General features: G+C 44.8%; 1 protein-coding gene and 1 long non-coding RNA gene across 2 annotated transcripts in view; both read left to right on the top strand.

The window, feature by feature from the left end:
* LOC143961800 (uncharacterized) overlaps positions 1-14741 on the top strand; it is a 56316-nt gene extending 41575 nt beyond the window's left edge. The window contains exon 2 of the long non-coding RNA XR_013270557.1: positions 11405-14741. This is a non-coding gene — a long non-coding RNA (uncharacterized LOC143961800). The remainder of the gene's footprint in view (positions 1-11404) is intronic.
* LOC143961797 (E3 ubiquitin-protein ligase TRIM8-like) lies at positions 7873-8653 on the top strand. Its single transcript, XM_077471130.1, has one exon. It carries the CDS (start codon positions 7929-7931, stop codon positions 8631-8633), a length of 705 nt encoding a protein of 234 aa, XP_077327256.1. The 5' UTR covers positions 7873-7928; the 3' UTR covers positions 8634-8653.
* Positions 14742-15029: the final 288 nt, after the last annotated feature.

Genomic DNA, 15029 nt, shown 5'->3' with positions numbered 1-15029 from the left:
TTTTGGAAAACATAGGGAAGGGTTATCACCCCTGTATAATTTGTTTTGCTGTCCGTCTATTTTCATCTCACTTGCTGTTGTCTCCTTCAGTTTGTAAGTAGCAGACGTTTGTAAGTTGGATGTTTGAAAGTAGGGGCCTGCCCTAAATGCTCTGCAGAAATGGCGGAACAAGGTGTTGGTTTTGCCACACCATTGTAAGCCCTCAAAGTGACTCTTGGTGGGCGCTGGAGCGCCCTGCTGTGAACGATTATATCAAGAATTGTAATTACATGCCATTGTAGAACAGTGGTAGAAAAATTGACCTTTGGTGGTTGTGGTGCTGGTGCCACAACACTATAAGTCCTCACATTTAACTCTTGGTGGGCACAGGAACGGGCCCTGCTGTGAAATATTATATCAAGAATTGTAATTACATGCCCCTGTTAAACAGGGGCTGAAAAATTGGGCCTTAGGCACTGGTGCCACGACACTGCAACCTCTCCCATATACTCTAGTTGTATATGGGGCTGAAACAGGAGCTGAAAAATTGTTAAACAGGGGCCGAAAAATTGGGCCTTAGGCACTGGTGCTGGTGCCATGACAATGCAACTTCTCCCATATACTCTAGTTGTGGTGCAGGAATGAGCCCTGCTGCAAAGCATTACATCAAAAATTGTAATTAAACGCTCCTGTTAAACAGTGGCTGAAAAATTGTGCCTGTTCGGTTTCTGAGATATTAAACATTCAATTTAATGCAAGCCCCACCCACTTTGCACCCCACGTTGCTGAATTTGAAAAACAAACACGCCATTTGTTTGTGCCACGTTTGTGCTGGTTTGTGCTGCAAAAATAAACATTTGTGCCGCTTTGGTTGTGGAGATATTGTGTGTTATATGTTGTGAAACCCTGCCCACTTTGCACCCCACGTTACCGAATTTGAAAAACAAACGCGCCATTCGTTTGTGCTGGTTTGTGCTGCAAAAATAAACGTTTGTGCTGCTTTGGTTGCGGAGATATTGTGCGTTATATGTTGTGAAACCCCACCCACTTTGCACCCCACGTTACCGAATTTGAAAAACAAATGCGCCATTCATTTGTGCCGCGTTTGTGCTGGTTTGTGCCGTAAAAAAAAAAAAAACTTTTGTGCCGCTTTGGTTGCGGAGATATTGTGCGTTATAGTTGCTGAAATCCCGCCCACTTTGCACCCCACGTTACCGAATTTGAAAAACAAACGCGACATTCATTTGTGCAGCTTTTGTGCTGGTTTGTGCTGCAAAAATAAACGTTTGTGCCGCTTTGGTTGCAGAGATATGGTGTGTTATATGTTGTGAAACCACATTGACTTTACACCTTGTTACTACATCTTACATACAGAACTTACAGAACCTATACTCAGCTTGGGTTTCCTTAATGTAAAGCTCCTCCCACTGTGCCGAGCACTGCACTTCATACTGTACACTGGAAAAGGCAGCATTGGAGCTCAAACAACTTTTTGCTTGATGGTTTCATTCTAGCTCAGGGAATCCAGGGTAAATTCATTTTTAACATCTTTAATTTTACTTATTATTAATAATTGTGCAATGTATTCAATTGCAGTGAAAATAATACATTTGGAATAGGTGATCGTGTGTTTGCTGTGTGTATACAAACTATTTTTTTTTGCAATACTAGCACATGACATCTCTAAGCCCAGTGTATTATATACCTTTTACTCCTCCAATTTCCCTTAAACACTTCCCGTAACCCACCTTAAACAAACGACTGGACTACATATGGATTAAATGGCCATCTGGCCGTAATTTATTTAACAAATCTGTTTCATAAATAACATAAATAACTTTAAAATAACCGTAAGGGCCGGTTCACACTGCGAGCCGCGGCGAGGCGTCTCCGACTTCCTCGCCGCGACTTGCAGGGGGGGTCAGCGGCGACTTGCAGAGGACTTCTGCATAGAAGTCAATGCAAGTCGCCCCCGAAGTCGCCCCGAAGTAGTACAGGAACCTTTTTTCTGAGTCGGAGCGACTCGAGTCGCTCCTCTCAGAACGGTTCCATTGTACTCAATGGGGACGACTTGTGGGAGCGAGGCGAGGCGAGCCGTGTCGCCTCGCCTCGCGTCGCAGTGTGAACCGGCCCTAAACCTTCCCAGCCTTTAAACGGGTCATGGGTAGTAGCATAATAACATACTGGTCACTGCGAACGACTTTGAACTTTTGACCTCTTGACCTCCAGACAGAATCCCCTGTGTCGGAGGCTATACCCAAGTCGTCACAGTGACCTACCCCTTTTAACCCTTCCAGGTTAACCCCTCATAACCTGGAAGTACCATTAAACCACCCCCATCCATGGATGGGTACAACAGTTTACTACACGTACCTCCCATTATTACCTTAAAAATCCCAAAGAACCGCCACAGCCCGAAAGGGGTAAAGCCTTACCCTTTTGGGCACCTCCACACTCGCAGCCCTCGCTGAATGCCCTCCTGCAAGCCTAACGTCCACAGATCCGTCCCAATGTCATTCAAATGAACGCCATCGCTCCTCAAATACCTCCACGTTTCCATTTCTAATTCCCTATGTCTGACTGCAAGGCCCCCATTTCTGATGAAGAACTTGCTGACCTCCTTGTTGACCTTCACCCTGGCCCTGTCTACCTTCTTGTCCGATAGGGCCCACCTCCAAGCCATCCTGCCCACCATGTCCGACCACACCATAACCATATTAGGGTAAGCAACTTTTAACCGTAAAAAAACGCATTTTATGTCCCGGATAAGATCTCTTATCGACCTGGCCCCCATGTCATTGCCCCCCACATGAAAAAGCAACACATCGGGTGACCTGTCCAGGCATGAAAACCTATGCACTTCTCCAAGCACCCTGTTCCACCTCATGCCAGGGATCCCGATCCAGTGAATTTGCGCCTCCTGTCTCGGTTCGGCCGCATATCCGCTCTCTTTGCTCCCCAAAAAACGTATGAGTGTCCCAGTATCCATCCCAAGCCCACTTCATAACCTGAGGAGAAAAAAAGATTAACACGTGAAAAAAACACTAACAAACCCATCCTAACCCCCTAGCCCAAAACATGAAACTAAGAAAAAAAATTTCCATTAATCTAACAGCTGTGGACGGACATACAATTTAAACCTGTCCGAGTCCCACCTCCCAAGTCGCCTAACCGCCTCGACTCCCAACCCCGCTCTGGAAGCCTCGGTGGCAGCCCCAATCCTGAAGGAGTGAGAGGAAAAATTTGTTGGGTCAAAACCTGCCGCCACCACGCACTTACGAAAAACTGTCACAAACTGAAACTTGGACAGGTAAGCGCCATCCAAATGCAGTAAGAATGGGCCCGAGACCGTCGGCCGCACCGCCAGGAAGCTTTCCACAGACCTAACAGGGCAGATTGCCACCTCCCCTATCCTGGCCAACTCCATTGTAACCCTCTACCCTCCTGGTCGGTCTTTGACCGCCGAATCCAGATTCTAACCCCAGCCTGGCCCAGTTCCGCATCCTCCCGTGCCAAACCCCCCGCAGCCCGTTTTGACGGGCTGACCAGTTTGCTAATCCGGAAAGCCCCAAAGAAGGCGAGGGCAAAAGCCGCCCGGAAAAGCGTTTGCTCATTGGCCGAACTACAAACCCCTACCACAGCCCGACTCAGGGCACGAAGCAGGTCGAAAGAGACTGGTCGCCTCTCGTCCCTCCTCGATGTCTGACTTCGCCATCAAGGCCCCCCGGCCGTAGCGCTGAACCCAAGCAATTGCTGCATCAAAAGAAATGTATGTCACCTCACACTCCTCCGGGGGGATAGCGTCGTTCACAGAACCCCCTTTTGGGAACGACAAGTGATGGATCCTTCTTTGGCACCACACCGAGAGGCGAAACCACCAGGTCCGGGAAAGGCACCTCACTGAATGGGCTTCCTCCTTGCCTAGTTTTGCAGCAACAACAGCTGGGTTTTGCAATGCGAACTTCAAATTCTTAGCCAGGGGTGGAGCCGAGGTCAAAGTACAGGGGATCTTGAAACCAGAAGTAAATCCGTCTTCCAACAATTTTGCTCCCGCCCGGTCGGGGTATCTACTGAGGAAAGGCAACATCCTTTCCACTCACACCGGCGTCGTCCCTCTTATGCGCAATATCTCCGGGATGCCCGCTCCCCTTCTTGAAACACTTAGAGAGAGCGTGCGTACCCCCGCAACCGGAACATAAGTGCTTGAACCGACAGTTGGCCCCAAACTTGCAGGTGCCTGCGTTACACTGCCAGCAAAAACCCCAACGTTTCTCGGTCGGCTGCCCTGAGGTTGTCGAACTTCCGACCCCCGGCTGAAAAAAACGGGTTAGGAGCCCGCGCCGCTGTCATGAGCTTCATCCACAGGCTAATGTCCTTGTGATCCCAGTGAAGAGACAGTCAGACTGCCATACGTTGTCTAAACTGCTCATCATAGCGAAGCCAAGCCGTACCACCATATGTCCTGTGTGCTTCGCTGATGGCTTCCAAATACACGAACAGCGCCAAACAGTGCTCCGGTGTCCGCCCTCCCACGATGCTCACCAGGATCGCGAATGCCTGTAGCCAGTTGGCAAATGTGCGCGGGATTAACCTATACCGACGCTTCTTCTCATCCTCCTTCTTCCGTTCCTAGGGCTTCAACCTATCCAGATTGAACTTCTCCAGCGGCAACAAGGTGAAAATTTCGATGTACTCACCTTTCCAAATCTTCTCCTTCACCTCGGCCTTCAGGTGTGCTCAGAGGGGGCCCTCAAAGCAGACGTATACCTCACTCTTCACCGTATCCGCCAAACAGACTGAGTCAGCAGTCTTGTCAGCCTGTTTTACCGTGCCCCCATCCGCCAGGGCCCGGCTGGGCCGTTAACAGCTCAACAACCGATGACCCAACGGAACTGGCGGGGGCGGCCTGCACCCCAGTCACCCCCCCAGCTGTGCCGGACACAGGCGTATGCGCCTGGGACCACGCGTGAGCTGGCCCGCCCACACCCCGCTGCTCAAACTTTTGCACTAGATCCTTGAGTCCCCGCAGCAAACTCCCCAGGGCCTCCTGACCTGCCTGACCACACTCCCTCTCTCCTGCCACAGGGGGGTCCTCCAGCAGAGCCCCTCCATAAATCAGATGTCTCCTCAGGGGAGCCCCTCCATAAATCAGATGTCTCCCAGCGGAGCCCCTCCATAAATCAGATGTCCCCCAGCAGATTCCCTCCATAAATCAGATGTCCCCCAGCGGAGCCCCTCCATAAATCAGATGTCCCACAGCGGAGCCCCTCCATAAATCAGATGTACCCCAGCAGATTCCCTCCATAGATCAGATGTACCCCAGCAGATTCCCTCCATAAATCAGATGTCCCTCAGCAGAGCCCCTCCATAAATCAGTTGTCCCTCAGCGGAGCCCCTCCATAAATCAGATGTCCCCAGCAGACCCCCTGCATAAATCAGATGTTCCCCAGCGGAGCCCCTCCATAAATCAGATGTCCAACAGCGGAGCCCCTCCATAAATCAGATGTTCATCAACAGAGCCCCTCCATGAATCAGATGTCCCCCAGCAGACCCCCTCCATAAATCAGATGCCCCCAGCACAGCCCCTCCATAAATCATATTTCCCCCAGCGGAGTTCCTCCATAAATCAGATGTCTCCTCAGCGGAGGCTCTCCATAAATCTGATGTCCCCCAGCAGAGCCCCTCCATAAATCAGATTTCCCCCTCTAGATGTCCCCCCAGTGGAGTGTTCCTTTACAGTGTTGTATAAATGTACTGTATTCACGACAATGTGCAACTTCCACCATCTAAGAAAAGACCAACCAGCGAACTATACTATATCGTGATAATTTAATATATGGTTTACAAAACAACGCACCTTCTTTTCTTCAGCACCACAATCTCATCTCCGGTTGGGCTCCTCCCCCCCCCCAGGTGCAGACTGCTGTACCGGACTCGGCAAGTTACGCACCCCCCCTTCCCCCCCTTCCCTTTAGTCGCCTGTTGTATCTTATGCATGTTCCTTATATGGCCGTGGCTCCCCTAAAAGGGCAGCATGATGCCATACTATCCGCAGATCCATCCAGGTGAGGCCACCTCCTTCTCCTTCTTTTGGGGGAGATAGGTGTGGCCTCCGTTTCCTGCAAGGAGTAATATGTTCACAAAGCTTTTAACTGTCAATGTATCTGCACCCTTCTGACTCTTACCCCCCTTTTCAAAAAATGTCTTTGTTTATCTTACGATATTTTCATTGTCATGTACCATTCTTATCAATAAAAATTTACGAAAAAAAAAAAAGAAAAGACCAAATACATCCAGAAACAACCACCGTCCACATCCAGAAACAACCAGCGTCCACATCCAGAAACAACCACCGTCCACATCCAGACACAACCACCGTCCACATCCAGAAACAACCACCGTCCACATCCAGAAACAACCACCGTCCTCATCCAGAAACAACCACCGTCCACATCCAGAAACAACCACCGTCCACATCCAGAAACAACCACCGTCCTCATCCAGAAACAACCACCGTCCACATCCAGAAACAACCACCGTCCACATCCAGACACAACCACCGTCCACATCCAGAAACAACCACCGTCCACATCCAGAAACAACCACCGTCCACATCCAGAAACAACCACCGTCCACATCCAGACACAACCACCGTCCACATCCAGAAACAACCACCGTCCACATCTAGAAACAACCACCGTCCACATCCAGAAACAACCACCGTCCACATCCAGAAACAACCACCGTCCACATCCAGAAACAACCACCGTCCACATCCAGAAACAACCACCGTCCACATCCAGAAACAACCACCGTCCACATCCAGAAACAACCACCGTCCACATCCAGAAACAACCACCGTCCACATCCAGAAACAACCACCATCCTCATCCAGAAACAACCACCATCCACATCCAGAAACAATCACCGTCCACATCTAGAAATGAAAGCTACAAGATCACCCCACAATCCGTCTAATAACAAGCGTTTTTGGACCCTACGACGTTGCGTGCATGCGCGGAGAGTAAGGCAGAATCTTACATTTAGATTCTCTCTCCTCGTCGCTCTCTGTTGCTGGCCTCTCATTGGAAAATGCATCTGACGAACTGAGCATGCCCAGTCGATACGTCACACCAGCTGATCAGGATATCAGCTAAAGTGATGTGATGTGCTGCGCATGCGCAGTGCATAGGATGCATTTTTCTATGAGAGACATTATTCAACAGGACACCGGCGCCCATGCAGGGGGTTGCCTACCCCTGATCTATCTCATAGTTTGTAGACACTTTAGCGTTTCTGCAAACCAATCAATACACACTTATTGGGATTTTTTTTACCAAAAACATGTAGCAGAATACATATTAGACTAAATTGATGAAGAAATTAGATTTTTAAAATGTTTTTATTGGATATGTTTTATAACAAAAACTAAAAAAAATATAAAAAAAACATTAAAAAAAATATATTTTTTTATTTTATAGCGCTAAAAATGCAGTGATGATCAAATACCGCCCGAAGAAGCTTTGTGGGAAAATTGCTATATATTGATTGTATGTACAGTGTTTCATGACGACCCAATTGTCAGTTAAAGTAACACAGTGTCATATTGCAAAAAATGGCCTGGCCATGAAGGGGGGTAAATCTTCAGATGGTTATATGACCAATTTCCTTTTCATCATGATGTAGTCATCTCCACTTTTCATGTCATTGCACTTAGTGCTCCGCATGTCTTCTCCACATCCGTCTTTCCCTCTTTCTCTCTTCTAATGTTGGGAGGTATAATTCTCATTACTACTGCAAAACGAATCTCCTCCCTTCTGTACTCTGATCTCCGTGTCCTATAATATTCATCCAGCCTCACCCTGTGTAGGAGGACGTCACCCCTCCCCCATCCACATTTCTCTCCCGTGTCAGAGACTTTCAGTTTAGTTTCTCTTCTGCTGTCAGCGATGGCGTCTGGTGATCTGAGAGCTGAGTTGGAATGTTCCGTCTGTCTGAACATTTATACGGATCCTGTAACCCTGAGATGTGGTCACAACTTCTGCCGGGTCTGTATTGATGGTGTGCTGGATACACAGGGGGGGTCTGGAGGATATTCCTGTCCTGAATGCAGAGAGAAGTTTCCGGATCGGCCTGCACTGCAGAAGAACATGAAACTACGTAACATAGCAGAGACTTTCCTGTCTACTCATCCAGATCAAGAGGAGTCCGGGGTCTTCTGTACTTACTGTGTGGACTCTCCTGTACCTGCTGTTAGATCCTGTCTGCTCTGTGAGGTTTCTTTGTGTGATAAACACCTGAGAGTCCACAAAAAGTCCCCAGAACACGTCTTATGTGACCCCACCTTGTCCATGGAGAGCAGGAAATGCTCCGTCCATAAGGAAGTTTTGAAGTATTTTTGTACCAAAGATAACGCCTGTATCTGTGTGTCCTGCAGTTTGGCTGGAGAACATCGGGGACACCGGGTGGAGACACTGGATGAGGCTTCTGAGAAGAAGAAGAAGACAATGAGGAATGTTCTGCAGAAACTTCTGACAAAGAGAGAGGAGACGGAGGAAAGAGTCCAGAGTCTGCAGGAACACCGGAGGAAAGTAGAAGAAGAAGCCGCTGGTGACACCGAGAGAGTCACTGCCCTGTTTAGAGATCTCAGGTAGACATTTGCACTAAAAAGTTATTTGTTTTCTTTTCATTCTTTTTTTGCTTTTATTTGAAATTCGGAAATGAGAAAATTCGGAAATTGAAAATCCAAATTTTGAATTCTGAATTCCTGAATTTCTGAATTTTCCAATTTTGGAATTTCCATTTCTGAATTTTCGGAATTCAAAAATTTGAAAATCCAAAAATTTGCAAATGAGAAAAAAAAGCAAGAAAATCTGTAAAATTTGAAATAATAACTATTAAATTATAGGTATTGGAATTTCCTTTCAAATTTGGCTGTTAGTGAAAGTAATGAATACAAATGTATCTGAAGTTATGAATTATCTGAAATAATGAATGTTGCATCTAAACAAATGGAATGGAACATATTAATAATTAATAGTAAAAAGGTTTTGTTATTATTATTGCTATTTATTATTATTAGATTGCTACTTTCCTTTTGTTTAAATTTGTTATTTCAGATAATTCGTAACTTTGGATAAATTCATACTCGTAACGTTCACTAACAGCTAAATTTGAAAGAAAATTCCACTACCTATAATTTAATATTTATTATTTCAGATTTTCAGGTTTTCAGATTTTCATTCTTTTGAATTTTCAAATTTTGATTCTTACTTTTGGAATTTCAAATTTCCAAATTTTATCATTTTCAAATTTATGAAATTTAAAATTTTATAATTTTCTCATTTCAAATTTTTTGAATTTCCGAATTTCCAAAATTTTGAATTTTCGAAATTTAAAATTTTCAAGTTTTCAAAATTTCAAGTTTTCAAAATTTCAAGTTTTCAAAATTTCAAGTTTTCAAAATTTCAAGTTTTCAAAATTTCAAGTTTTCAAAATTTCAAGTTTTCAAAATTTCAAATTTGAATTTTGGAAATATCAAATTTCTTAAATTTTGATTTTGGAAATATCAAATTTCTTAAATTTTGGTTTTGGAAATTTGGAATTTAAAAAATAGAAACTCGGAAATTCTAAATTTGAATCTCAGAAATTCGAAACTCAGAAATTCAAAATTCAAAACTCAGAAATTTGAAATTTGAAAATTCAAAATGTCCAAATTTAAATTTGGAAATTCTAAATTTGAAACTCAGATATTCGAAATTCTGATATTTGAAACTCAGAAATTGTAAATTCGGAAATTCAAAATAAGAAACTTGGAAATTTGAAAATTCAGAATTAAAAATTTCGGAAATTGAAAAATTAGAAAAATTTGTCAAAATTCGTTAAAAAACGAATTTGGAACTAAACAAATTGCACATGTCTAATCTCAGGAGACGTCTGGAAGACCTGGAGAAGAGAGCCCTGAGGGACATCTCCGGGAGGGCAGAGCGGATCTCCATCTCCATCCGGGATCTGGAAATAAAGAAGGAGGAGCTGTCCAGGAAGTTGCGTCACATTGAGGAGCTGTGTAACGTGACGGATCCACTGACTGTCTTACAGGAATCAGACACAGGTGACTTGTGTGATACTGAGGATGGAGATAATGAGGACAGAGAGAGACATGAGGAGCTCCTCCATGATGGAGGGGGTCTGGATGTGGCAGGGGTCTTACACACAGGTTTATCTGATATAATAACAGAGGTAAATGTATACTCCTATATACAGGGAGCTGCAGACATATTACTGGATGGAAACACAGCTTATAATTATCTACAGATATCAGATGACAGGAAAACTGTATCCTGGTCAGATATAGACCAGAATTACCCAGAAACACCAGAGAGATTCCAGGGTTGGTCTCAGGTGTTGAGCAGTCGGAGTTTCTCCTCAGGGAGACATTACTGGGAAGTGGATGTCGGGGGGGCAGATGGATGGAGAGTCGGGATGTGTTACCCCAGTATAGAGAGGAGAGGGGGGGAGTCAGAGATTGGAGATAATAAGAAGTCCTGGGGATTGGACAGGGAAGATGATCAGTATAAAGTGATACATGACAGTAAAGAGATCCTCTTACCCACCAATCCCTCCAGTAACAGAGTCAGGATATATCTGGATTATGAGGCCGGGCGGATCTCCTTTTATGATCTGTGTGACCCGATCCGACACCTCCACACCTTCACCACCACCTTCACTGAGCCCCTCCATGCTGGGATATGTGTATGGGAAGGTTGTATAAAGATATGTGGGGGGAGGCGGGAGATGTGAGAACTCCGCCCACAGTCTGGTGATGTCAGAAGAAGGAGGGGAATTCATTTAATATTCATCCAATAGTATATAGAAGTGGGCGGGGCTTCCTGCAAGTTTTTCTACTATAAATAAATGTGAGATTTCTTACTGATCGCTGTGATTGGGTAGAATATCTGTCCAATTATTGGAGTAAACAATAACATGCTCCTATTGGTCAGTAAGAAATCTATCTATCTATCTATCTATCTATCTATCTATCTATCTATCTATCTATCTATCTATCTATCTCTCCCATAACAATCTGACATAATACTTTCTGTGTTTTGTCACAGTATTTAACACCAGCCATCTCCTCCCCCTGCCCCTCCCCCACATGTGGTCCCTCTGTATGGGGGAGGGGCAGCCATGATCAGACATAGAGGGGGGGTGGGGTCACTGTGATGGGATAGGATGGGGTCACCTCTGCTCTCTGCCCCTCCCCCTCCATACAATCTATTCTACAAAGAGATGGAAATAAATGGAACAATCTGAGAGGAAATCTATGAAGACGTCATTTAGAGATTTATTAATGGAAGAAAAAAATGTGATCAGAGAGCCCAGATTGTTTTTAAGCAGAGTGAGTCAGGATTAGATCCCCTGTCAGGTTTTTTTTCTTCTATCCGGGGCTCCATTACAGAGATTTCTCCTCACTTCCTGTCCCGGTGACAACATTTATCTAGACAGGAAATGAGGGGAACTCTCCAACATGAACACAGACTGAAATAAGAATGATATGTTTAGTATAATAAGGAAGGGGAAGGATTAGAGCCCCTGTCAGGTATTTTCTTCTATCCGGGGCTCCATTATAGAGATTTCCCCTCACTTCCTGTCCCGGTGACAACATTTATCTAGACAGGAAATGAGGGGAACTCTCCAACAGGAACACAGACTGAAATAAGAATGATATGTTTAGTATAATAAGGAAGGGGAAGGATTAGAGCCCCTGTCAGATGTTTATATGTCTGTGTCCCTGTACAGATTTCTCTCCCTCCTTGTATTGGTGTCACCAGGACAGGAAGTGAGAGGAAATCTCTCTAAGGCTGGGATCACATTGCTGTGCAGATCACATGTCATGTCTGTGTGATGTGAATTCAGCCGTACAAACTGTGTGACTGAAATCACATTCACACCAGAATGGTGCCGGACCCTTTTTTTGGTCCTCACTGGAATCGGATCACATTGGGTGTCACATCTATACAATCCGATTCCTGCACCATTTCAGCGTTTGCACTGCGATCTGCGAAGTGATCTGGGGGTGTCATTAACTTTCCATTGACCCCCCGCAGCGGTTCTCAGATGTCAGTGTGACCGTCCGGTGATTGAGGTGTGATGAGGGAACCCGCACAGGAATCGCACTGGTTCCCGCATCCCACAAGTCTCATCCCAGCCTAAGGCTCCATTCACACCTATGCAGGGGGCTTTTCAGCCTTACTTATGGGCTTTCCGCAGGTTTTTATACCGTATAAAAAAAAATGGGCTGCGGGGGATTTGTTGCTGGGCAGATTTAACCACTTGGTGCCCACAATATAGCCGACAGACAGCTACAGCGCTGTCTTAAAATGCCGGGAGGGCGTCCATGTACATCCTCCCATTCTCACACTGCCCGCCCCCCCTTGGCATTCGGCTGATCACAGATCGGGTAAAGAGCCAATCACAACGAGCCCTTTACCATGTGACCAGATGTCAGCCAATGACAGCTGATCTATGGGATGACTTTTATAATGGATCCTAATATAATGTATCATTGTGATGTTGTATCTTATAATCGCTAGATGTGTCCTGGTGATGGGGGAGGAATTAGGAAAGGAAAAGTTATTGGGAAATAAATATTCTTCTCTATGAAATTATTATTATTATTATTATTATTATAATACAGGGCCGGCAGTTTACGCCAGAACTTTACAACATAGTGGCAGACATTCCAATTAGAGTGTAATACAGGAGGAATCAGAGGGTCCTGATCATTAGAGCTTACAATCTAAGCGGGAGGGTCAAAAGATACAAAAGGTAATAACTGTGGGGGATGGGCTGATGGAGAAAATAAATGTATAGTTATTAGTAGGAGATAGTCAGACAGATTGGGGTACTGAGTTCCAGAGGATGGGAGAGGCTCTGGAGAAGTCATGGAGGAAAGCATAGGAGGAGGTGATGAGGGAACTAGAGAGCAGAAGGTCTTGGGAGGAACAAAGAAAACAATTTGGTTGATATTTTGAAACCAGGTTTAGTGATGGGACTCGGCTGATCAAAAATTGGGTAAAGGGCCAATCACAACGCGCCCTTTACCATGTGATCAGCTGTCAGCCAATGACAACTGATCACGGAAGTAAACAGGAGCCGCAACAGCTTATTTCCCCCTCACGCTGTCAGTGTTAAGAAAAGAAGAAAGCTGCTAACCGGCTTCTTTTAGAGGGGCATCGGTCCCCTTAGTGCCCAGCAGTGCTGCTAATCAGTGCCTTTCAGTGCCATCTATCAGTGTCATCTATCAGTGCCCAGCAGTGCTGCTAATCTGTCATTTTACCCGTCACTTTATCTTTTTGAAAGTATCTGAGGAAAGCCAGGGGCCACATAGTAGGTGACATTGTCTGAGGCCCACAAATAGGTCACATTGCCAGGAATCTGGATGATATAACATTGTCTGGGGGCCCCAAATACTTTGAAAGGTCTGGGGGACGGGGCCAGGCTAAGCGTTTTGTAAAAGATACGGCCACCTTGGGGGCTTCATCAGGGGGTGCACAGAAATGGGAGGAACCTGCAATCTATGGTGATGAAGTAGTTCACAGTTCATGGGGGGCACATGTTGGCCTTTTTTTCTTGTCCTATCTCTGCCTGGGGGCCCCAAGTATGTCATATTACTTAGGGACCCTTTATGTGTCACGCTACTTTAGGGTTCCAAGTTACATTAATAAGTCTCTTTGTCATTTGCTCACTTAGGGCAGTCACAGCCCCCCGGCCCACTTCTACCCCCTTTTATAGCCCCCCATCAATCCATGTTAGAGCCCTGAGTCCTCACCCATGTAAGATACATGGTGGGTTATGTCGGAGCTTGCACAGGATTGATGACATCACCCCTCCATCATGTGACGGTATGTAAGTTCTGTGATTGGCTGCTCAGGCCTGAACACTTCATGCTGGGAGAAGGTCACATGATCCTTCAATACCCAGGAAACTGGGGACTTAATGAGAACTTTGATGGAGGAACAATAAAGGAAAGTATAAGTGGGTGTGTACGGCTCTTGGGTCACCTACAGAAGGGGCGGGGCATTCATTTGAATGGCTCCTCCCAGTACATGAGCACTGTGTATAGTGAGATGGGACGGTGAAGAATTGTATAGAGTGCCGGAGCTGAGAGAGAGCACAGAGTGTAATATGACTTATTGTCTGTGTCCGAGCTGTGATGTCATAGTAGGGAAATGGCTACCGAGGGACCCAATGTGGAAAGTACAGATAGAGGTGTACTGTACTGCCCTTTATGAACAAATCTATCTCTATCTATCTATGGGAATATAATGTGTAGACAGCATAATTCCTTATTATTAATACATTTACAATGAGTTTATTCTATTGATTATTTTATTGTGTGAAGAAATAGAAATGAATAATAGATCTACAAATAGAAAGAGATGAAAATCGATGGAAAAATCTCAGAGGAAATATATGAAGAAATGATCCCGAGATTTACTAATGAAAGAAATAATGGGATTTATCACTAATATAATGATATCACTATAATAATGTATGATTACTAGAACTGGAATGTGTCCCCAATATAATGTGTCCCCATAGAATGGATCACCAATAGAATTCTATGGGATCTCTTTTATAATGGATCCTAATATAATGTATCATGTGATGGTGTATTATAATCACTAGATGTGTCCTGGTGATGGGGGAGAATTAGGAAATGAAATGTTAATGTGAAATAAAGATTCTTTATGAAATTATTATTATTATTATTATTATTATTATTATTATTATTATTTTATTTATTTTTAACAGTTAGAGTTTATTAAAGAAATATCCAGTTACAATACATAGTAACAAAACATAATAATTGCAGATGCAACCGCCTGATTGGACAACAATTCAGCCACAGTAGTTACAGACTCACATTGTTAGATATCTTGGTTTCAGTGGTGGCCGATCAGCTTCTGTCAGATAACTTTCCATAGTCAGACATCAATGTAATGCTCGAGCGGATCAACAAAGATCCTATTAATCTAGTAGTCACA

Source organism: Lithobates pipiens, unplaced genomic scaffold, assembly GCF_037356315.1.
Source record: "Lithobates pipiens isolate NorthernLeopardFrog02 unplaced genomic scaffold, aLitPip1_a1.2 Scaffold_8, whole genome shotgun sequence".
In the NCBI taxonomy this organism is placed as follows: domain Eukaryota; kingdom Metazoa; phylum Chordata; class Amphibia; order Anura; family Ranidae; genus Lithobates; species Lithobates pipiens.
The sequence above is the reverse complement of the archived record's forward strand: the minus strand, read 5'-3'. Positions and strand labels throughout refer to the sequence as shown.